The sequence below is a fragment of the Vespula vulgaris genome, chromosome 22 (genome assembly GCF_905475345.1).
Source record: "Vespula vulgaris chromosome 22, iyVesVulg1.1, whole genome shotgun sequence".
NCBI lineage: Eukaryota > Metazoa > Arthropoda > Insecta > Hymenoptera > Vespidae > Vespula > Vespula vulgaris.
The window spans coordinates 962,131-988,229 of record NC_066607.1 but is presented as its reverse complement, the minus strand read 5'-3'; the positions used below and the strand labels follow the sequence as shown (position 1 = coordinate 988,229).

General features: G+C 35.0%; 1 protein-coding gene across 5 annotated transcripts; it reads left to right on the top strand.

Annotated features, from left to right (window-relative positions):
- The first annotated feature begins 57 nt into the window (after window positions 1–57).
- On the top strand, window positions 58–26,099 carry LOC127071612 (atrial natriuretic peptide-converting enzyme-like). Of its 5 annotated transcripts, none has more exons than XM_051011113.1 (15): window positions 58–1,047; window positions 2,569–2,927; window positions 2,992–3,207; window positions 6,221–6,620; window positions 14,636–14,819; window positions 20,896–21,109; window positions 22,496–22,867; window positions 22,940–23,172; window positions 23,272–23,478; window positions 23,559–23,772; window positions 23,846–23,991; window positions 24,070–24,238; window positions 24,320–24,570; window positions 25,041–25,159; window positions 25,219–26,099. In XM_051011113.1, exons 4-15 carry the CDS (start codon window positions 6,573–6,575, stop codon window positions 25,390–25,392), a joined length of 2,331 nt encoding a protein of 776 aa, XP_050867070.1. In that variant the 5' UTR covers window positions 58–1,047; window positions 2,569–2,927; window positions 2,992–3,207; window positions 6,221–6,572; the 3' UTR covers window positions 25,393–26,099. The 5 variants fall into 5 exon arrangements, with proteins under 5 accessions (XP_050867070.1, XP_050867065.1, XP_050867067.1 ...); XM_051011108.1 differs by having other exon boundaries at window positions 14,603–14,819; XM_051011110.1 differs by lacking the exons at window positions 58–1,047; window positions 2,569–2,927; window positions 2,992–3,207 and adding an exon at window positions 4,636–5,194 and having other exon boundaries at window positions 14,603–14,819.

Here is a 26,099-nt window from a genome sequence, read left to right as displayed (position 1 = left end):
GTTCTCTCTTAAAATTCGACGTATCGATCGTCTCCGATTAATTCATCGATCGAATAAACAGGCTACGCGAAATGTCAGGCAGCCATTGTCAAAAGCATTTTTCCTATCGGTGTCGCGTCAAGCTTCAATGATGCAATCGTAAGACATTGACTACGATGCCGTTACGCAGTCCGTTCGTTGCAAAACTCGCAAGACTCGGTTCAACAACCATGCGCTAAGAATATAGGCGCTACTTGTACTTGGTCGGTCCTAAGAATCGACTCTTCCAGATGTAATAATATAATTTATAAATAGAACATAAGCGTGGAACATGGAACGCTAAACGGTATATTATATTGTCAGTTAAGTCACGATTTATATAGAAAGTTCGTTATTAAAAGGACAAATCATTTGGACGAAGAAAAATCGATACTTTTATCGCAATCATATACGTGAAATTCTTTTTAGCTACGTACATTTTTTCGTTCGAGTTGCATACATAGTAATAGTACGATAAAACGTTCGATCAAAACGAAAGCTCGTATAAAAATATAAAAAGAAAAAAAAAAAAAAGAGAAAGAAACTCGTTTATCTATCGAACGTTTGACACGTATCGTCGTTCGACTTTTCATACTTCGTCTCGTAGTCTCAGTTATATGGGAGCACCGTTAGCTCAAACTCTCGACTGTTTCGAAATATGCGTTAAAAACGTGAAAGGAATGTACGCGTGGCACTGTTTTAACGGCCGGAGCGCGCGAGCGTGCGAGCTTTCTTGGAAATTGAACTTACGACCGGGTCGTCGATCATACCGGTGCTGATCTCACACGCACATCTGTAACATCGAGCGTGCCGTATACGTCGAAACTCGGAGAAATTCGCTCGCATCTCGACTACTACTCTACGACTGTTACGACGATGACAACGAAAACGAAAACGACGAAGACGAAGAAGACGAAGAAGAAGAAGACGAAGACGATTACGACGATACCAGCGACGATTTCTATACGCTTCTTAACATGGCATATAGAAAGCTGTTTCGTCGAAGATCAGGATACTTTGTAAACGAACGTAAGTACTCTTTAGAGAGCACTTGTTTAACGGGTTACTGCGAATCCTATACGGTAAACGTATAGACTAATGATACGCGAATACGAACGGTTCTATTTTAATAGTCTAACGTGTATATATCTACAGTGATAGTCTCTGTTAACTCTGTATAGTATAGAATGCACTTGCTCACCAACGTTCCATTCTCTCTCTCTCGATTCGCGGAGAGATAAGTTTTTGTTGTTAACGATCGGAAGGGAACGCGCTTACCTCACGATTTCGAACGAGACCGTATCGTTTCGTTCCTTTCCAGGAGACAAAATTTCTCTCTCTCCTATTGAGAAATATCTTTTTTCTACACCTGTAGATCTCGGAATGAAATCTTTGAAAAAAAAATGAAAAGAAAAAAGTTCGGAGAAAACTTATATCTCGTAAACGAGGTGCGAACGTTTTCACGAAAGAAACTATACTTTCGCGCCATTCTACGTATATAGATTCATACATATACATATATTTGTTTATCCGAGAGATCCATTGGGAAGCGTGGGTACGAAGAAAATTAAAAATACATTTTTTCTCACTGTCGAATAGTAGAGAAATTGAATTTTTCTACGATCAAATCGCAATAAAATGAATTTTAATTTAACCTAGCTTATATGTGTATGACGAGTATATTAGTCATGCGAAATTATTCTATTTTTATGCTATTTAATATCTATTTAAATAGCATGATGAGTAATTACTTCTTTTCGCCTGAGGAGTATACTCTTTATAATACAAAACAATATTGTTATTACTTCGTAAGGAATATCTACGTATACATCTAACAGATTAACGAGTTAAAAAATAAAGTTTCGTTTATGCGCATATATATACATATGTATATACAGGATATTTAAAAAGGTGGAGACCAAACTAATGCCATATATTAGTGAGATCGAATAGATGGAAAAAGTTCATATAAACTTACGTCTAAAAATGCTTTATTCAAAAGATATATGCTTTTAAAGATACTTGTGATTTATCGTAAGATATAAACGAATATAAGAGATGTTCGAATTAGTAATTACCGAACACTCTTTTCTTATTTTGTATACGTATTACAATTCTCAACGACAGTTATTGTTTACAGAAAATGAACTTTGAGAATGTTTTCAAAATACTATTCCAATACAGTTGAAATAATATTTGAAAGAGTTCGGTGATCATTAATTCAACGAATGGAAACCTGCTCTCTTTCAGAGGGAGGAATTTTCAAGCATTTCTTATAATTACCATAATAAATCATAAATATCTTTAACAGCATATATCTTTTTAATAAAGTATTTTCGGATATAAGTTTATATGACATTTTTTCATCTATTTGATCTCAGTAATACGTTAAAGTTAGTTTAATTATTTACATATAATTAATTACATAAGTTTGGTCCCAACCTTTCTGAACATCCTATACACATACATCTACATATATATGTAGTTAGGATCGATAAAAATTATTCTTAGTCGATCGAAATTAATAAATAATTTTGTTCGATTAATTAGCGCACGCTCGATGTCATTGATCGCGTTGATGTTAGAGAGACGGAGGAAAGCGTTTGCCGGGTCATTAATCGAGTAGCAGCAGCAACAGAGCAGCAGCAACAGTAGTAGCAGCAGCAGCAGCAGCAGCAGCAACAGCAGCAACCGCGTGTATGTATGTACACATTCGTGCGTGTACCACGCGCCACGATACTTCGCGTTTAGCATTAACGGTTGTTTCTTTCCATGCGACACGAGAGAAAGAGGCTCGCCTTGGTATACTCGACGAGGCTTCTTCCAGTGTCGGTGCTGACTTTAAAAGGGAAAGATATAAACGTTTCCGGTCTATGCCCAAAGCGAACATCTGTTTTCTTTGTCGTAACGTGCGTTTTTTCATTTATTCTTATCCAGAGAATTTCGTGGCATTTTTATTCTCTATCTTTTCAGTGCAACGAAATGAAACGAAACGAAACGAAGAAGTTCGATCTATCTAACTCATAGTCCACGTGCTAATTCCGGCTTAATATTTACGAGATAGTGATATTAATAAGAAGAGAATAGGAAAGTAAATAAAGGAAGAATTTTTCGACGAACGGCCCTGACGAAGAAAAGGAAAGGACGTCCTCGAGGAAAACGGTGAAAAGAAAACAAAATAAAATTAAGGTGGGTCCGGTCAGAAATACGTTATATATATGTATGTGTGTATGTATGTGTTATATGTGTCTCTTGTACTTGTACCTTTCATCTGAATTTTATAGCGTTCTTTCAACCCTGTTTTTTCACATTCTTTACCGGTCGTGCGTGTTTTTAGATTACGATGCTGGATGCACGATAGGTGTTTAACATTCTCCTCCGTCCTCATGCAAATTTTATCTTTCTTTTTTGTTCGTGTATCTCTCTGTGTGTATCTATATACGTGTCTTTTTTTTTTTATTTCAATCGAATCCGTAAAGATTCAAGGATAGGACATCGTACTCCGTTATGACGACAATATCTTCCATACGCAACTTCGTAGAATATCCTTTCATAAATGTTTCTATTTTGAAATGAACTATTTTCCTTTTAGCGATCCTTATCGAAACGATTAGTATAATCAATGAATTGTCCGTGTATATTTGTAATAAGAGAAGATACAAAAGTGTTATATTCCATTCACATGTTACCCTTGAAACAACACTGCGTTTCGTTCGAATCGTTGCACATATGTTTCTTTTTCTTTTTTTTTTTTTCTTTTTTTTTTTTATAGATCGAGAAGGAAAAATAACAGACTTATACTTTCATTGAATTTCATTGAATTTATATTACATTACTTGTGTTAGGACGATGCAAAAACAAAGAGGAAAAGAGAGGGAAGAGAAAATTGAATGAAAAATAAATAAGAAGTTATAATAATGCAAGCGCGAATGGAGAACATGTAATACAGAGGATTTATGGATTTTTATCTACGAAATATCGAATCGTTTCCTTGTTTATATTTGCGCGCGAACGAAAGAAGACACAATAACGTGAAAGTACATAGACAACGCGGAACAATTCTGTCTCCTCGATTGTTCGTGGGAGTAAAACGTTTGTAAACTCGTTGAGAGCGCACGAACTTCCGATCTTATTGCGAGATTGCGTGCGAAACTTCTCTTTGAGAGCTTCATTGATTCCGTGACGGGAGAATACGATGTAATTGCACCTGCATCTTAGCTTGTCTACTCTCTCTCCCGGTAGAGGCTCGAACGATATACTTACATACATACGTATGCATGCGTATCCTATTCGACGATTTAAAAGCGTAAAATTTATTAATTACAAAAGATCACGTTAAAATGAACAAAATCGATTATATCGAATCAGAAAGAGTTATTGTTTGTAATCATAAGACTCGGTCTATTTATTAAAAAGTAAGAAGATTTAACGATATGACACATAGACACACTTTCGCCATAACAGATTGGTTTTACGGTCTACTAGAGAACTCAACGCTGAGCTACTTACTATCATATCTTTCTTATTTCATTCTTCTTTCTTATGCATATACATGTATACATATATACATACATACACACACACATACATACATATATATAATATAGATACATATCGGATAGATATTAGAAAAAAAAGAAAAAAAGCAAAGCACCACGATAAACGCGTAAAACTTTGCATTATCATTCGCGATAATCGATTATTATTTTCTCTCATAAACATATGCCGCCATTTCTCTCGAACTATTCACATAATCCGTGCCGTAGAAATATAAGAGAAAAAGAAGAGGAAAAAAGTCATTTCGATTCATATGAATTTTCACGTACACATAACGTACGATATAAATATGAAACGTGACAAATCGATCCTTCGTCGTCGTCGTAGTCGTCGTAGTCGTCGTAGTCGTCGTCGTCCTTGCTCTAGACAGCTTCATAAGCGTGCCCTCAGCTTTAAGAGGGAGTACGTACGAGCCGCCGCGCCGTGGAGAACCGGTAATGACGTGAAAGTGCATCCACGAGCGAACGAGCGAACGGCAAGAGCAGACCCTCCGTTCTCTCTTCGCGTTCGGGACAATCTCCCGGCTCGTGGCACCAGACTCCGATTTCATCGGCTCGAGAGAAATTGGCCGTTCCTCGAGCACGAAAGAACATTCTTTTCGAACGGTCCAACACGGATAGTAGGTCTCTTTCTTTCCCTCTTTCTCCCTCTCTCTCTCTCTCTCTCTCTCTTTCTTTAAACGTTCCATCCTCTCACTTTGTTCCTTATTATTTTCTACTTATTATTATTTTTTTTCTTTTCTTCTTCATCGAGTTACGTGGTCAAACCTCGAGAACAACGCGCATCGGTTGTTACGTCTAGCAGCTGCCAACAGTGTCCCTCTATCTATTCGTGCACCTGCGTCGTTCATACCAACCGGTCCGATCTTAATGGACTTTCGCACGGGCCAGTGATTTTTAATGGACCATCTCTCTCTCTCTCTCTTTCTCTCTCTTTCGCTACTGTAGTTAAAAATTGGGTCAAGTACTCGAAAGTGCCGTGATTCTGGGACGCTTTTTCCTCGAACGAGTTTCGACGTCTTTCGCGCTTTTCGCGCGTCTATCTATCTATCTTTGTGTACTTATATCTTTGGACGGATTATCACAGTGCTACGGATCTCTCAGTGAGTGAAAACTTTCTTTCAACGTTTTCTTTTCTACTTCCTTCCTTCCTTTTTTTTCAATCTCGTTTCAAATCCTTTTTCTTTTCTTTTTCCTTTTTTTTTCTTTCCTTTTCCGTTTTTTCCTTTCCCTTTCTCGTTTAAAAAGATTTGTGTTTAATTGAATTGAAAATTACTGTAACCCATTTTCGTTCATTTTACTATTTGCGTTATTTAAATAAGGAGACGTTAAGACGCGTTAAATCGTCTCGATTGCGTTCAACAGTGTCAAGAACCTGCACGGATCGAAAGTTCCGCGATATCGTGTTACCGTGTGTGTACGTTTACCTCGAAGAGAAGATACATCAAGTTGGTCACGAAGGTGCAACGAAATACCGAATGACATTATTCTCTCGTTTCTCGCGTGTCTCGTGCTTTTGCACAATCTTACCGATCGCAAGCTCGACGTTCTTCTCGGTTTTTCTTTGATTTTTCTTTTTCCTTTTCCTTTTTTCTCTTTTTCTCAAATTCACATTATAATTGAAATTTCATAATTATAATTTACAGTACGAATCTCGGCCGCATTCCTTTCCATAAACCAATAAGAGAAATGGGATCTTGAGAAGAGTCAAAACGCAACGGCATCGATTCGATCTGTTACCAAAAGGATTTCTTTATTTCGACGAGAGGAAATAAAGAGGAAGAACGAAAAGGAGAATAAGGTGTTTTTGGTGCAGTGCGAATCGGATTAAAAATCGTATGCTTAAGTGAGGTGATCGAAGAAAAAGGAAATAAAGGAATAAAATTCGACGCGATGACGTTTATGGTTTTGGGCGCGGAAAACAACGCCGTTTCAGGGGAACGTTGACAAATCGAACGAATCAAGAGAAGGATAAGAAGAAGTGAACGATTTTCAAAGATGACCGTCACGATGGAGCACAAGAGGAAGAGCTCGTGGGATTCAAAGGTGAGACTTGAATCTGGCACACTTTCTACGCTCTTTCAGTTGCTTCTCTTATTGTCTATGTGTGTTTACGTGTATTTTAGTTCTTTCTCTCTCTCTTTCTCTCTCTCTCTCTCTCTCTCTCTCTCTCTCTCTCTGGCTCTCTTATTTCTCTCGACGATGCTCTCAACGTTAATTAGATGCTCGGACCTCGTGCGAAAGACGCACACCCGGCGAAAATATCCCTGGCAGAGTCGTCTGCGAAATCATCCTCGGAAATGCGCATTGTTCTTCTCGTGAAAGACGTAAAAGCGAAGCCGCGGAAGCGTTATTATTGAATTTTACGCTAGCAATTTTCTTACGATCGTTTTTATATTATCCATTGCCTTTCGTGGAACTCGAAAGGATGGGTGGGAAAGATAATATCGTGGCATTTTGTAATTTCGTAGATTCAATGACGTTTATCTTTATATTTTGCCTTCAAGAAACGATTCAGTACGACTTTGAAAATTGAGAAATTAATAAGGTTAAATGATTTTTAATTATTTTCGAGCTAGTCGACGTTCCTCGATTTTCTTATTAGCGAATATCAGTTAATTAGTTTCGTGAGGGCTTCATAATCCATTCGACGTCGTCTTTATTTTGTTATTAAGACATCCCGAGTAATGAAGGAAAATGTCGCTTCGTAAGAACCGTGAAGAATTTCAATATAGTTGTAGTCGTCGGAGACTCCCTTTGACGGACATAAAAACTATATTTATTTGCGTAAACGTTACCACTCGCGTCTGACCTTCAACTAATCTTTTGCACAATTCGTGCCTTCGTATTTCGCAGGGAGATGTCAAGAACAAAGATCAACGCTGTTGTAAATCTTACTTATTTTCGACGTACATACCTACACTTATTTGCGACTACCAAAACGGTCGTTTCTTGGAAATATTTTTAAAGGAGAAAACGTCGTTCTCACGACGTTGGCATAGCGACTTCGAAAAAAAAAAATTCTGAAACAATTTGGTACGATACCTACTACGTACAACGGGTTAATACTTTCTGTATCTCGATGTTCGAAGAGAACTCATCCCCGGGCGCATATTCTTTGAATTATTTCTGCGGTCTCGCGGTTTGGACTCGCAGAATTAGATATACGCCTCGTAATAAACTTCGACCGAACTCTGAATTACGTAAATGGTGAATTTTCAACGTGAACGCGCGTCCGCGTCCGTGCGCGTACTCTTAACTTCCATAGATAATTACAACAACGAGTAGCAAGATCACGGTTGGATGTAAATTGTTTAAAGGAGATAATAGTCCAGTCGTTCCTTGTATTCCGATCTACAAGTGTATCGACCTTGTACTCCATTATATTCGAATTTAATCAAATATTTGAAAAGTTAAAAATGTAAACGATCGTGCCAAATCATAGAAGAATACATTTCGACTTCAAAATATATTTACGAACAGAATACAAGTCGATCAAAATATTTAGAAAACGAAGAATATATTTAGTATAGATTTCTATTTATTTGATTGGTATCTGGATTAATTAATGATGGATATTTGGATTAAAATAAATGGTCAGTTATATATATATTTATATATATTTATTTATATTTATATTTATATTTATATATTTGAATCGGTACAAATAATAATTAAGTCTGAAAGTGGCATCATTTATATTACTGATATTTATTATAAATATATATATATATATAGTAGATACTAATATTTTATTATAAATATTAATCATTTATTTAAAATACTAATCCAATAAATGATTGTTAACATATACCTACATATCTACATAGTATCCACATATTCTCGTACACCATTTTGTCGTTGGACAAAGGTATTCTAAAGAAATTCGAATCTCGCTTCTCTTTTCTTAGAAACCTTTTAAAACGGTCTTCGAAACCTTCTCTCCGATCGACCTTGTTCTCCATTGACCCTGAGTCGCCGTATGTGTCGAATACTTACGCACTCGCCGCAGGAGCTGAAACGAAGAACTAGGCTGACCGGAATAGAGAACGATGCGTTAACGTTGGGCTGGGTCGGCTGGGTTGGGCTGTCATCTGTTCTCTTCACGATTTACCGTTACTCTCCTACCGACACTCGATGAAGTCGATTGACATTCCGAACGTGCGATGCGAATTGTCACTCGTTTGTCTCCCTTCTCTTTTTTCCAGAACACAAATCGACACAAATTATTTAGTAGATCCTGTTCTAACAGAAATTCATTAAAATCTTTCACTTTACAATTTATTCTTCTGTATGCGGAAATCGTTACGTATTAAAGAAAGTTTATGACAGTTTTGGATTCGATCTAAGAAAAAGTAGAGTATCCAATCAACATTTTTCATCGCGGTAGAGCAGTTCTAGAACAGTTCTTTTATTTTTGTTTTATTTTTTGTTCTTCTTTTAAGAAGTATCAGATCTTATCTTAATTGTTTTCTCATTAGTATCGACGGCATACTTACTTGAAGAATTTTTAATCAATCGTATGTAAGTAATGGATTAGATTTTGCGATGGGAGAGAAGTTTTTCCAGGAAGTTGGAAAGTACGTACCTCGATGTTTACGTTGCCTAATGATTTTTAACTGGACATATTGGCATGATCATTCTTTTTGGTTGAAGAAAGCATTATCGTGTTTACTAGAATAGAAGCACTGGACCGAGAAGGCTACGGGTTTACGAGTGTCGGACGCTCGTTACATGCATACAGAGGGAGGCGAATGGAAGCGGGCAGAATGTAATTTAAGGCGAGCAAAACTTGTTCCTAGATTCTTGTTCTTTTCGAAAGGTAGCCTGGTGTTTGGAGTAACGGTAGTAACAACAGTCAAGGGGGACTCTGGCGAGCCAATGGGACACGTTAGATTCTTTTTCTCTTTTTCTTTTTTTTTTTCTTTCCCATTCTCTCTCTTTCTTTTTTATTTTCATGACTCTGTGACATAAATTTCTAACGAGTTCGATACTTTGCCGAGCGTTTTCCATTGTGAACGAAGATTACTTCGAATAACTGCTACATACATACATACGTACGTACAGAAATAGATGCATGCCTACGCATAAGTACACAAAAATTCCTCGACTAATCGTTCTTTCCTCGAAGTTACTACGTTGAAATTAGGAAAATGATTAGTATGTATTTTAAATCTATGGTTTCCGGGAAACTATGATGGTTCGAGACGAGGACGACGCGGCTTGCATCGTTATTCGTGAGTCTCTCGAGTCGTAAAATTCAAAGAGGATGACGTCGAGTGCGTCGAGATGACGATGATAAACTACACAACTTCCGTAGGGTGCGTCGTTTTACGCCGGTCAGAAGTCTTTTCCACCGGGGCCATTCTTGTCCATCGTCCACCAGCCGGATATTCTCGTATAACTATAATATATCAACAAAATCTTCGAACTAAAAAGAAGGAAAGAAATCTCTTCGTTCGTTTTGAAGCTGTATCGATTCTACGTACTTTCACGAAAGTCATCGAGAAGAAAATAACTTCTATCACGATTCCATAAATTTTTCTTTTCCATTTTTTTTTTTTTTTTTACTTTATTTTTCTTTTTTTTTCTCGGCCTTGAAGTCGTTGACCGTGTCCATTAGCGGAAGCATACGCGTATCTCTCAGCACGTTTAGTCCGGCACTTAATCTCTTTCTACCATCGCTACTCGATTCTCCACTTACTGACATTGAAATCTACTTTCGAAACGAGCCCCCTTCACGATCCTCGTTCATCGTATTAACGCTCGAAAGTCGATGATTATTTCGAATTGTAATTGCTTATTTGATTTACGATTGGCAAACGTTTTTGCCAAGCTTTCCTTTCCGATCTGGAAATTTCTTCGTCTAATACATTAAGCCGCATCCTTCCGCCGCAGTTAGTTTCTAAACATCATCGAAGCTATTCTAAATCGATTACCCACGTACGATGCTCTTAATCGTGTTAACCCTCTTCTTTGTTCGTTGATGTATTTCGTCACGAAGATTCCTTTCTTTTTCAAAAGGATCAGCTCTCATGACCTTTTAGTTCTATTATGAGAATCACGAGGTATCTCGTGATTCTCGTTGTAAAGATAACTTATAAAATATCATGATTTTTATGAAATATATTCTCGTAAAATCCGATCTTTCGTACGTACGATATTACTTTGTATAAAAAAAGTACAAATGTTATTTTTGTCATCGATTTATTTAATAAACGCTTTAACGATTAATAGATTCAATCGTTTGACACAGATTATAGTAGTATTCAATGACTTGCATTCTTGTTTATTTTAACCGACGCAATGTTTTGATAAAGAACTAACTGTGAGCGAATGGTATCTTTGAATCGACTTACTACAATGCAAAAGGTTTCGTGCTCGAACTTTCATTCGACTTTCGTAATATGTGCACTATTGTGTTAGGCAAAATACCCTCCTCGGATCGTTCTCAACTTACATAAGACTTAGACAAAGTCGACTGGCAATTTCTCGATCGGCGTATTCGATCAGTAGCGTTCCAAGCTCTAATTAAAATTTTATATATATATATATATATATATATATATATATATATATATCTGCCATCTATGCGGAAAAGGTAGACCGGTCATAAAGTTCATGCTCTCGATATCTTAAATGAGAGAACAGAATCGAGTCAAAGATACGAATAGAAACCAATATTGCATTTCGTGTTAGAGTCTAGTAATGTGGACTTTCAGGTTTGGATTTTTCCGATAAAACGTTGCAGATATGTTAATGTTAATTTTTCGCTCGAAAAATATTCATTGTATGATCGAAATCGTGACACGATTCTTGCTCCATTGCGTGTTCGAATCGTTAAATTAAACGGTAACGTTAATGACCCTTTCTCGATATGCAAATATAATTTTCTAATTTCCGCGTCGACGATTGGAATATGCAAATATCGATCAAGTTCTCGCTACGAAGTTCAAATCACCTAAGTAGAAAAAATCCTATATTTAATCGATTCAATAAACCACGTTGTTATCATCAGGAATTTAGGTAATGAACGGACATTTGATAAATAGCGTTGAAAGTACGGAAATGATCTAGAATATAGATTAACATAATTTCCAACGAAGTATAGAGAAGGCAATGAGAAAAAGGAAAAAAGAAAAAATTATCGAATACGTTTATTTCCTATTCTCGCAATGGCGTATCGAGTGCCGTGAGAAAATTGGCTCGCCTCTCACGAACATTATTCGTATCTATCTATTCACTTTTACTTTAGCGATCCAATCTATTTCCAACTTAACGATTTCCAAGATTATTCCTTAGAAGAGACGAATAACCGAGGTGTGACCTTTTAAATGCGAAAATAACTAACTATCAGAGATAATCGTAAAAAATCAACAAAATTTTATAACGTAAATACAAATATATTCAAAACGTTTATCCGATAATCGTGTAGAAGAATTTTTTTCCAACGGGTCAAAAATTCATGTAGGTTATCAACCTAGTAGAAATGTCATTCGTAATCGCGGTCGAGTAAAAGGTCTCTCGGAGAATAGTATCGTCCTTCGAATCGTCGCTATTAGATTTCCACGAAGGAAGAGAATGTTTTTTCCCATCGACCGAGCCAAAAAATGGATCGATGTTAAACCGTGACATTTCGTCTCGTTAATAAGCGAGGAGAACAAAAGGATAATAAAAAGAAGAACTTTCGAACTAGCCCACTCTCATCATCATCATCATCATCATCATCATCATCATCATCATCATCATTCGTTAAAAGGTGTGATTCCTTCGGTTGTTACCGCACCATAGACCGTGAGCCAAGCGTAACATTTGAACGGGGAAGGCCTACGCCCTCAGTGTTTGTTCGTCTATTCGTCGCGTGGGCAAGACAGAGAGGGCAATAGAAAGAGAAAGAGAAAGATGCATCGCGAGTGGCGAACGTGCATGCGCGTTCGCGCGAGGACGATTACACGGACGCTTACTCTCATAGATTTGTAAGTTAGAGAGAAATAGAAAGAAAGAAAGGAAGAGAGAAAGAGAAAATGGGGAAGGGGTAAATACATTACCGTGTATCTACTTAGCCGCAAAGAATACACGTGTGGAACATGAATACATATATATATGTGTATATATATATATATATATATATATATATATATACCTACACGCGAATGTATATTATACAAGTACACACAGTTATTTTACAATAAACACATACGCGAGCTTTGCATGTCATGACACAAGGCAGTCTCGATCGAGTCGATCGCGGATATGCGCTTGCATAAGCCGCTATTCGGACAATTACACGGCTAATCGCATAATTACAGGCCACGACATTCGTGTCCGCTGCGAGGTGTTTCCTGCTTTCGTGATTCGTTGATTATTGTCAAACACAAGTGAGAAAAATTGTTTAATTCAATGGTATAAGAATAAACTGTCCTAATTTTTAAAGAAAGATTTTTAAAGAGAAATCTTTAGAAAAATTTTTCTGATACGATGTATAATATATTTATCATCGAAACGACGTTGAATTTTTTTTTTTTTTTAAGGAGGAGGGTAATTTTGAGAATAGTATAAAGATTATCAAGGTACGAATAAAAGATAATAGAATTTTGGAAGTTGTTTTATTTTGAGGATTTTTTTTATTTCAAAGATCACGGAATTTCGTACTTTAGGGTCCAATTAAACTTTTTTTTTCTTCGTTCCTCTTGATTTGATTCTTCCTGTTAATCGATATTCTATATTATTAAACGCGATGATTTATAATTCTCAAGAGCAAGAAGAAAAAAACGATCGTTTAATACAAGTCGTGTCTACACTTTGGAAGCTGTGGAAATTATTAAACGAAGAAAGTAGAACGAAGAAGATAGTTTCGTCATGCGCCCACTCGCTCCTTCGATGTCTTTCATTGCGCTTCGTTTCGTAATGAAAAATTTCGTTATGGGTATATCTCGAGCGAGTGATTTAAGAGGAAAATCATAGTGAACGTTCCACATTTCATAGGTTCGGTCGTAAATTTATGTTACGTTGCATCGTAATTTATTACTTTTTGCAACCATGAAATACGTGTGTAATATGATCTATACGATGTACGTATAAACTGGGTGAAGCATGTAAATAGGAAAATCTAAGTACCTTCGTTATTTATGGTTATTTTATGGGAAAAATTTTCAAGATAATTCCATTATTTCAAAGGACAGGATTAACGGTGGAAAAAATTTTTTTTCTTTCTTAAATTTCAAGGTCACCGGTATTTCTTTCAATAGAACTTAATTTTTTGTCTATAAATCGATTTCACCATTCTGAATAAAAAAAGATTAAAGTACAATGTCGTTAAATGATTAATTTTTGAGATATTTTGAAAAAATATTTGCTTATTCATCCAACTGTAACAAGTTAGATTTTTTCTTTTGTAGTTAAAATTAGAAAAAAAATACATGCACGTGCATATGCATTATTGCATTTACAAAAAAAAAATATGAACATGAATATGCGGTTCACCTTGAAACATTCATTTGTTTCTTTTAACTTCTTTTTCAATAAAAAAAAAATATGGTTTGTTACAATTGCATGAATAACGAAACATTTTTCAAAAACATTTCTCGTACAAATCATTTATACATATTATAATCTAATTTTTAAAACAGAATGGTACGAGGAGTCAATTTATAAAAAAAAAAAAAAAAAAAAGAAAAGAAAAATCGTAAGATAAAAGAAATATTGATGACCTTGAGGTTTCATGAAAAAAAATTCTTTCCACCGTCAAATGTGCCCAATTAGAAATAGTGTAACTTTATTCTAAACATTTTTTCCATAAAAACATAAATAATAAAGATATTTAAGTATCCCCATAAAAATGTTGCGTTTGATACAATATGTGTATGTATGTGTGTATTATACATATATAAAATATTTATATAATATATTTATATATAATATATAAAAATTATACATTATATATATATATGCGTACGTACTTATGTAAATATATATCTACATACTCGCTTTAGAAAGATCATAATAATATAACGAAGTGTCCTTTGAAGAAATTTCACAGCGTTCTTCACGATCATCCGCAGATCTCGGTGAGCACAGTAAGCACGAGAAGATTCAGTCGCGCTGGTACGCCAAGCTCGATCCTATCCTCGGACAGCGACATCAGGTTCACCAGGAAGCTCGGTGGTCAATATCGATGCGGTTGCTGCGTCCTGGCCGCCTTTTTACTCTTCCTTCTTTTTTCCGGCGTTTCCATATATCTCGGCTGTAAGTATATCTTTTTATCTTCCTTCACCTCGTTATCTTTTATCGTATAAATGGAAAACTGTCGGCCCGTGGGACATACATAGCCGTTGTCCCTACTTATTTAGTCCGGTAAGATGAAAGAAAACAAGCATCATTATTTAACACCATCGTGTCTTGCGAAGTGTACGGCTTTTGTTTATAACCATGAAGCGATAGTTAGTGAACTTTAGTAACGGATGAACGAATTGTTTGATGGTAGGGACTGTGTGACCTACGGCTGAAAAGAAGTTAACTATCTATGTCTTATTGCAGAGGTTCTCAACCTACCGCTCGCGTTAAAATTTGTAATGGATCGATATAATATAGTATCTACTAATTTACGTCGAAACGAGAAAAGTAATCGATTCGTAAAAGATTTTTAGAAGCGGTAAGGTTGAGAAACTTTGTACCATCGTATATTTCGATCGGTAGAAACTAACTTCATAGTGATCCGACGACTTCGATCCGAAGACGAACAGACACGAGGTTCAAATTCCAGCATCGATTTAATCCTCGAAGATCTTCGCGAAATGAAAAGAAGTGAAGAAACGCGTTCGTTTCACCACTTTCACCATGAAATTCGAAGTTGGGAATAAAGCATCGTAGTCGAACGAAAATCTGCAATCTTGTCGGTTATGCTGCCGATGCGGTTTAGGAGCCATGAAATTACATAGACGTCAAAGAAACTCGTCGCGTTCCTCGAGCGAGAAGCCCCTCTCGATGAGGTTGGTATTCACGGTGTCTGAACGTCTTACGAACCGCGAACTCTGATCGACGTTTCCTTTTGACGAAAACAACCAACATTTTCCTTGTATACTTCCAACATTTACGCGCACTTCACCTTGAGAAATGATAGCATTCCTTCCTCGTAACGATACGCGTGTCATAACGAGGTTTAAATTATTTATAAGAGAATCTTTCGCTTTGATATCATGGATTAATGTTCGTCTTGTCTCGTAATAAAAATCAAAATTACTCGAATTGAAATTGGACGATTGATAATGTTTCTCACGTGTCGTTAATTACAATACGTATTAATAAGAAGTAACAGTAAAGTACTTTATGTAATTCAATCGGGATATTAAAATATAATAACTACATGATCGATCAAAGTCATTTCAATTTCCAACGGGTCTCGTAACCATCGGAAAAGAATCATCGGCCGTAGAAAATTATTGTCTTAAGGTGAACGGTAAATTCATGGGAATCACATTTCTCGATGTTCCTGTTATATATAGAAGAGAAAGAGTACAAACGAATGCGTATATAATTGATTGTTGGAAATGTAACGAAAGTAAAAAAGAAAAAAAGAGAAAAAGAAAGTTAACAGTACAAAAATGAAAAAAGTTAGCATCGATAATCGTTTTTCAATTATCCGTTGTGATAAACCCGATTTATCACTCTTTGGTAATAACGTTTAACGCTGTAAGTAAATGGTGTGTGACGAGTTAAAACGTGATTCGTGCTTTACAAATTTGCGAGATATCCTATTCGAACGAATTATGAGCGAGAGTAAAGCGATTTGTCGCGTTTGTCATCGCTTTTATCGTCGCGATCACGTCGAGTCTGTCAGAATCTAACGATAATGAAAAAGTGGTGTAAAAAAGAAATAATAAAAATTAGAGGGGATATATCTTTGATGTACGGACAAAAAAGTATAAATTGGAATTATTAAAAAGCTAATATACTTAATATCTGAAAGCTAATATATCTAATATCTAATAGCTAATATACTTGATAATACTTATTAGCAAAACTAATAATACTCAAAATGCGATATAATATTATGTTAAATTTTTTATGTAAAAGTTGATAAAAAATGTCTCAAAATATACATCATATTCGATTTTTTTTTCTTTTTTTTTAATAATAATGTAAGTCATAAAATGCTTAACAGTTTAAAGTTGATTTATATATTTTAATTCAATCTCTGTTTCAATTGATCGGCCACAGTAATTTTAACATTATTGTATGTAATTTAAATTTATTGTATGCAATGTAATTTAAATCTATACATTGTATATGTAAATCTATTTGTTTATTGTATGTAATATAATTTAAATCTATATATTATGTATGTAATGTAATTTACATTTTCGTTCAGTCTAAGTTCAATCACCGATCTGTCATACACAATTCCTTGAATATAAATTACGGAGACAGAACAGAGATTTAACTGTGTTTGAACTGAAATGTGTGAATCAACCTTTAAACAATATAAATGTACTTTTACTATATAACCAAATTTTAAAAGTAAATACTAAATAGTGTAACTCAATTTATATTGTTTTCTCTTGTTGTTATACATAATTTTCTTCAAATATATAGATTCTATTAGAATCTCAAGTAATAAAGTGAAAAAAAATGAAATTGATTTATAATATTAGAATTATAATGAAAAGTCAGCAACATAGAATATATTAGCGTACTTATCTTCTTTTGAACAAAATTAAATTTATACTTTTTTGCCGTGCAACATTGATATAATGTTCCAACAGAGTAATGATAATCGCATGATCGAAAAATTTATAAAAATGGAATTAATCGATTTGTCTTGCATGTAATAGAAAATGTCTCGTATATTCTCGTAAGTAATAGAAAGAATTTGATCTATTTCTCGAGTGTATACATATGAGCTATCGCTGTAAAAAAAAAATAAGAGAGATCACTCAACGTTTTTTAAGAAATTAATATGATCGATATTTTAGCTTATTTTCAAGCCAGTAACAATTATGTGCTTACATACACGAACAAATTTTTTCTCGTGTATATTAAGATTGCATGACTTTTTTTGCAAATTTATATAAAACGAATTTATATAATTATTTTCCGAGAATTGATACGGATTAATATGTTTTAAGGGTGGATGTCAACCCGAGCATATAAAAATAAGTAAAGTTCCTAAAGATTTTTTAGAGATGATTATTGAATGAGAAATTTTTATCTTTTAAAGAATTGTTTCTTTTTTTTTCTAATAATTCTAATTTTATAAAAATATAACTTGCGGCTTTACTTTACATAATAGCGGAATTATTCGTTCGTTTCGAAATCTCACTTCCTGAAACATAGATTGTCGACCGCCGTTATTGCCAAAGCACTGGAACATCTGAAGTGAAAAATTCCGGTTGATTTAACAACAGAAATATATTGTCTAAAATATAGATTATAAAATTTCCAAATTTTCAATTATTATAAAAATTCGTTGTGAGAAATCCTTTTTTTATCTGAAAAAAGAATAAACCTCAAATATTTATAAAAAATTAAATAATTGAGAAAAATTCGTACGCTACATTGTAGAATACTTTATATAGAATATTTTATACAAAATCAATTTTGAATCGATTAATTTTAACATGTAAAAATGAAAATTTTTTAACTAAAAAACTAATAGTTTTGAGAAAAGGATAAAAGAAATTTTAAGGTATCTTCTATTACGATATAATCCGTCTCTCTATACTTTGTTTTAATTTCGATAAATGCTCAAAATTTTGAAAACTCCCTTAGACATAATGTTTTGTATAATTGAAGCTTTGAGAAAGTTAAATAATTAAACAAAAAAAAAATCAATTTTCTTTGAACCATCAGGATGATCTATCCCCTTAAAGGAAAAATATAACAATCTACATAAATCTAATAAAAATGAATCATACTACGTCTTACAAATTGTTCCTTTTTTTATCTTTATTTATATACTATTTTTTTTATATACTATTTTATTTATTATACATAAAAAAGTTATTCATATTTTTTGTAGATTACATAAAATCACTATTTTTTTGTTTTTTATTTTTTTTTTTATACGTTTCATACATTATAAATCTTGAAAAAGATCACAAATCGCTCGATGTAAAAGTCTCGTAAATTAATTCGTAGAAACGAAAACGAGTCGAAGGAACGTGTCGGATCTATCAAATATCGTTAGAACTCGGAAGGAGTAGATAATAAGAAGTTATTAATGACTCGAGCGTGCTGAAGGAGAAATATGAGGAGGTCGATAAATGTATTGTGACGAGTGCATACGCGCGTGCGAACTAAAAGAAGAAGAAGAAGCAGAAGCAAAAGCAAAAGAAGGTGATGCGGCCAAAGCCCATTGAGGTCTTTCAGCACGCAAACATAACGGTCTGACCGAGTTACCGAGTCTTCGAGGAAGTCCTGACTAGTCGTACGTTTTATCGGGACTGCTTTTTCCTTTTCTTTCTCTTCTTACGACTTTATATCGACGAGAATTTCCTTTCTAGAACTAACTTTGTAGAATTATTTTCCTATAAATTACGCAAGCACGATGGTTCCTTTGAAATCGACATTTGATTCATGGAAAAATTTTCTCGGTTATCGGAAAAAGAAAAGAAAAGAAAAAAAAAAGGAAAAGAAAAAACGCAGGAAGATCGTTATACAATAATTGGCTCTTGTGTAAAGTAGAAATTAAAGATGAAAAAATAAATAAATTTTTCTACACTTGTTTACGATAATAAAGAATTTATAGGTCGATAACCAAGTGAGAAATACTCGAGGTATAATATTTGTTATTTTTCTTTTCTTTTTTTTTCTTCCTTCCTTCCTTCCTTTCTTTCTTTCTTTCTTTCTTTTTTCTTTCTGATAAGATTATTTACGTTTGTAAACGTGATAGGAGTACTGTTCTCGTTTATATAAGGATGTTAACATATGATAAGGCGAGAGTATGAAAAAAATATTACGTAGTATTTCGATCGATATAAAGGATCGTTAAAGTAAACAAGTAAAGAGAACAACGATGCATGAGTTTTACGATCAATGAGAATATCTCGCGCGTGGCTAACAAGAAACACGAACCGACGAGAATCATCTTGGTCCAGTGAGGCCTTCGAAGTAGTAAAAGGTAACGGTATGACCGAGTTATCGAAGTGACGCACGCCTATGACCGCTTCGTGGCTCGACCTTAAAGTGGGGATTCGTGTCCTTGAAACATTTTGATACCCGTACAGAGAGATTCCCAGTACGAGTACGCAGTGTAGTCAGGATGATGGTGAGAGTAAGAGGGTCACAAGGAGGAGACTGAGACTGACTTTCAATACCGGAACTCGTCATACTATAATGCTTCGTCATACTTCGAGGATTCCTTTTGTTCTTCTTCTTCTTCTTCTTCTTTTTTAAATTCGACGAATTATTTACATTTCTCTTTCTTTCTTTCTTTTTCTTTTTTCTTTTTTTCGTTATACGTCATAAGAAAAAAAGAGAAAAAATAAATAAAATAAAACGTTTGTCTTTAACGATTGTTCTCTTTCTCTCTCTCTCTCTCTCTCTCTCTCTCTCTCTCTCTCTCTCTCTCTCTCTCTCTCTCTCTCTCTCTCTCTCTCTCTCTCTCTCTCTTTCTCTCTCTCTCATTGAGAACATGTTCGTCCAGTTTACGTTCGCACGCAATTTATATGTCGTCGACGTGTCAGGTCGAAAAAATCTTTGGTCGACTTTACTATCTCGAATATCGAGCATCTTGTAACCGCATGATATCGTTGTACGTTCTATGCCTCTGGGAAAATTGATTGCAGGATAAGGACTCGCTCCTTCGAAAAAGAAGTCTCTCTTAAGAGATGAGGAAAAATTGCTGACCGAAGTTTGCGGTGAAAGGTGAGTCTCTTGGACACTGTCGCTGCGGGCACCTGTTTGTCCTCGATTCTTTCTCCCTGCAGTCACTCATCTCGATGGCAATACTCCAAAGGAAATTAACTTTCTGTTTAGGGGACATAGATGACAAATCGTTATAGAAGAAATTTCTACTATGATATTACGAACGTATTTATTCATGACGATATTGCGTTAAATTTATTTATTTATTTATTTATTTATTATCATCAATAATTTATGAAAAAGAAATATGAAAGAAGAAATAATTATAGCGCCGTCTGAAAGCAGGTAAACGTCGAAGAACATGACTTCATCTCGTTTATATACGCGCTCGTTTCCTTAATCATGAAACTAACTAATTATGGTAATTAGTTAGAACGTAAGAATGATCCTCTCGGGAACCTATAATAACGTCGTTTGAAAATAACTAATTAAGAACGTTGTGTATGATTTTTTTCAGACACGTTCCTAACATCGGACTCACCGGGAGATCAAATATTCTTGGCGACATTTCGTGTTACCGAGGGAGATTACTTTGCATCGGAACTCGCAGATCCCTCTACCGAGGCCTTTCGCATACGATCACGAGAATATCGCGATCGGATCAATCTTATTTTCCGACGTAGTTGGCTCAAACTTTCCTTTCTCGCTTCGGACGTCTTAGCACTCGACGGGTAAGTCAGTCATCTTGGATCAATCGATTCAAATTTTAATAGCTCGAATAATTTGTTCATCGTTAAAATAGTGTTCGAATCGATGTACGATGATTCTGTCGAAAGATCGATCAATATCATTTACGTTATCTTGATTCTTGAGGATAAAAATCGGATGAATGTAAAAATTATATGTAAATCGAATAAATCGAATAAATCGAGTACATCGAGTTTCTTGCGATGCAATGATTGTAAGTCGACTGATTTTTTTCGCTAGAATTAAATTTTTTTTATCGTATTAAGATTCTAATAGTTATAATAATTTGTCGTTTATTGAAATGGTGTTCGAATCGATGTACGATGATTCTGTCGAAAGATCGATCAATATCATTTACGTTATCTTGATTCTTGAGGATAAAAATCGGATGAATGTAAAAATTATATGTAAATCGAATAAATCGAATAAATCGAGTACATCGAGTTTTTTGCGATGCAATGATTGAAAGTCGACTGATTCTTTTCGCTAGAATTAAATTTTTTTTATCGAATTAAGATTCTAATAGTTATAATAATTTGTCGTTCATTGAAACGGTGTTCGAATCGATGTACGAGAAGATCAATCACCGTCGTTTACGTTATTCATTTTCGTCTAATATTCTACTAATAGTGATGCTTGTTTGTATCGATGAAAAGCGAATGACTGTAAAAATTACATGTAAATTGGATACATCGAGTACATCGAATAATTGAGAATTGTGCAATGCTCTTCCCGTCTTCTTACCGAATTAAAATTCTAATAGCTCGAATAATTTGTTGTTCATTGTAATGGTATTCGAATCGATGTACGATAATATTTCTGTGGGAAGATCGATCACCGTCGTTTACGTCACCCGTATTCGTCTAATATTCTGCTAATAGTGATTTTTGTTTGTATCGATGAAAAGCGAATGGTCGTAGAAGTTGCGTGTAAATCGAATAAATCGGTTACGTTGAGTTTCTTACGATGGAATAATTGAAAGTCGAGCGATGTTCTTTCCAATATTTATCTCGACTCGGTACGAAAGAGAGGAAACCATCTCGCGATTCTCTCGATTGCTTTCTTACGGTTCATACATAAGCAAACGCGACAAGTTCTGATGTGTGCACTAGGGAAGAACAAGCATTGAATGCCACGTTCATCAATAATGTATGCTCGTGTTTCACATCAAACGAATACAGTCGCTATTTATTTGTAATCTCTTTAAATATTCCTAACTTAGAGAGTTTAGAATACTATTTACGCGTATTCTCTTGCGATATGTTATATCGTTGTTTAAAAGATTATCACCTAGGAATATCAGATAGAATTAATATCGTCACTGTTATAGCTAACTTTTGTTTCTCTTTCTTCTTTTCTCTCTATTGCAGTGTGGAAGGTCGTGACTTGGTGGTTCATTTCGACGTCAGATTTGATCCACGATATCAAACCATCACTACCAGCGACATCGTTGATATTCTATCGCGCGAGATCGATCCGACTAGCTCGAAATACTTGTCGAATCTAACGATAGACGCCAAGAGTCTCGAGGTTCAAGAAAGTTTAACGGCTTTAAATGCACAAGTCAGCTTACAAACAACAATCTCGACTATTCCACCTACAACGACTGCACCACCCCCAAGAAGATGCAGTCTTCTCGAATTATCTTATTGCAAACATCTTCCATACAATGTCACTTCCTATCCGAATATGTTGGGACATCGTTCATTGATCGACGTGGAAGAAGACGTTATTGCATTTAGGTAATTTTTCGTTAATCATTACGTCCGTAATAATGATTTTTACGATGATTTATATCTTCGATTTTCTATCAGGGAATTGGTAGATGCCGAATGTTATCGTTCGGCATACGATTTCGTCTGTCAAGTTTTACAACCAGCCTGTTTGTCCGGCGAACCCGAAGATCTATTGCAATTACCCTGTAGGAGTTTTTGCAGAGAATTTTGGAACGGCTGCGGAAATAGACTTTCGGATAGGATCAAACGAGCTTTGGATTGTTCCAATTTCCCGGAATACGCGGATGTTGGTAGTTGCAGACCAAAGCCAGGTAAATCTTATCGTTGTTCTAATTTCAATGGAAGCGTAACAAAATTAAATATAATTAATAATAGCTATAGAATGACGAACATTGTTATTTTTATCATAGGATGCGTACAGACGCTTCAATCGAAGGCCTTGTCGCCAAGGATTTGTGACGGTATAATTGATTGTCCGGATCTAGCTGATGAAAAAAATTGTGCCTACTGTCGCGACGGATATATGCATTGCGGAGTTGGAAGAACTTGCATTCCGTATATCAAACGATGCGATGGAAAAATAGATTGTCCAAATGGAAGCGACGAGAAGGATTGTCGTGAGTAGAACGAAATCGTTCGTTTCGATTGTTGTTTTTGAAAATGAATCAAATCGAATCAATCTTTTTTCGTTTGACAGTATCATTAGCGCAAAGTGTAAGAGCTGTTAAATCTCAGCCATGGGACACGCCACATGCCGCGAAGTACAACAGCGAGGGTTACGTTGTTTTTAACGAGAAAGGTACAATCGGTAAACTCTGTACCGAGAATTTGAATGCTACTATGCCGGCCACGGAAATGGAAACCGTTCTTCAGACTGTAGCGAATTCTCTTTGCACTTTATTAACTTATACGTGAGTAGGATGCTTTTTCGATAGAGTTCTAATCTTGAAATGTAAGATTTAATTTCGTCATTTGTTTTCGTAGAGGTGTTAAATCTGTCGAAGTGAGGATCGATGAAGAGGAAGATGTTCAATACGTTCATATGGAAGATCCATCGGCTACAGAGATCACGTTTGTAAGAGCACCTTGTCCAAGCAAAGACGTTATGTATATTCGCTGTTCTGAACTTGGTACGAAATTCAAATCATCCAGTTGCTTTTAATCCGTATATCGTATAAATACAAATATTTGTATACTTAATATTTTAGAATGCGGCGTACAGCCTTTACGAAATAAAGGTAAACAGGGTCTTAGTAAAATGGCAGAACCTGGCGATTGGCCTTGGCATGCAGCACTTTTTAAAGAAGAGGTTCATGTTTGCGATGCTACGTTGATTGCTGAAAGTTGGTTACTCACGACTGCTTCTTGTTTCCAAGGGTAATGAAAAATAAAACATATTCGTTATAGATTTCTATAACGATCATCGTTCAGAAGATATTGATTTATTTTTTGATTTAGACAACCAAAGGCAGAATGGTCTGCTAGATTAGGCACAGTACGTCTTTCGAGTACGTCACCGTGGCAGCAGGAACGTAGAATCGTAGGAATGATAAAATCCCCTGTAGAGGGAAGTACGACTGTTCTATTAAAATTAGACCGTCCTGTTACGACTTATTCGGATTTTGTTAGGCCAGTTTGTTTGCCTTCTGCTCAAGATCCACCATCGACCAATGCATCTCAATGCAATACTTTGGGTTGGGCCAGAAATCGTACGTAATCATTTTTTTATTTCTTTCGACATATTGAAAGTCTAATATTATTCAGATTAAGATCGAAAAGAACAACGAGGAGTTATATAGTCAGCTGGTAGAAAGTTCTTTTTTCCTCATCCTATGAATATTTGTATAATAAACGTTAAAACGAATATATAATACACGATGATTGTATAATACATAATATTTTTTAAATTAACGATACAAGGACACGTCATGACAACGTGCATTTATAAAACATGTTAGATAAACACTTTACATTGAGAAAAGTATAAAATGAAATAAACTGGTATACTTATATAACTAACATAAGTGAATGTGCATACTTTCGTATAGAAACGTTCTCTGTTTAACAATGCAATAAAGCCACAATGTAATAATCACGATTGCTATCCAACTTTGTGAAAAAATAAAAAAAGAAGAATATTTATTCTCCGTATTTTTAGATCAAATATTTTCTATTTTAGGCGACATGCTGCAAAGAGTACAACTGAGGCATAGTGCGATGGAAAGATGCGAAAATATAAGCATCGCGTCGGTCAACGGTGTTTGTACCGAGCCAGCATATTCGGTGGATGATTGCAACGTAAGTTATAATTTACTTAAGGCATATAACGTTAATATTTTCAACATTGATTTTTCTAGGAGGAAGAAGTCGCTGGTAGTCCGATGCTTTGTCTTCAAGCTGGCGGTCAAACATGGGCATTAACTGGAGTTGGTAGTTGGCGAATAGCTTGTTCTAAAGCAGGCATTGAAAGACCTAGATTGTACGATCAAATATCCTCCAATATCGCTTGGATAAAATCGACGATTAGTTAAATATTCGCAATCGTTCGAGAGAAAAAAAAACATCGATATCCTATTCGATATATTTTTGACAGAAAGAAAAGTCATTTTAAATTAACGAACGTGTACTGAAATGAAAATTGTGATAAATACTTACAATCAACGACGATCGTATGTATATTATTTTCTTTTGCATAATTCGAACGTTTTTACTTTTCATTCGTCATTCTTTTTTCGTATCGTCATCGATCGAGCAAACATCGCTATTGCCATTAGATCATAACTTCCTAAACGTACATAGTGATATACGTAGTGATATTATTTAGTGTTATTCCTCCTTTAGTAAAAGCTATTGCAAATTAAACATACTCCGTACGATTGTAAATAAAACTACGGTATTATATTGTCTTTTCAAATAAATCTTCACAAATGATTCTCGTTTAACGCGGCATAATTAATCTTAGTTTATTTTATCAAAGAAAATTGTATTCACTATATTTGTAATAAGTAAATACAATGTCGGTGCCAGACCGACGTTGACAGATTAAGTTACGTTCTCAAACCAAATGGAATTCTGACTAAATTCAACGAATTCCAAACATCATCCTTTTTTTTCACCATAATAATTTAAACATACACATGGTTGTCTATGGAGGAACAGTATTCGCTAAATTGTTATTTTCGTTAAATATAATTATATTCTATTCAATCGTTTCTCGAATATATGTTCTTATATCTTT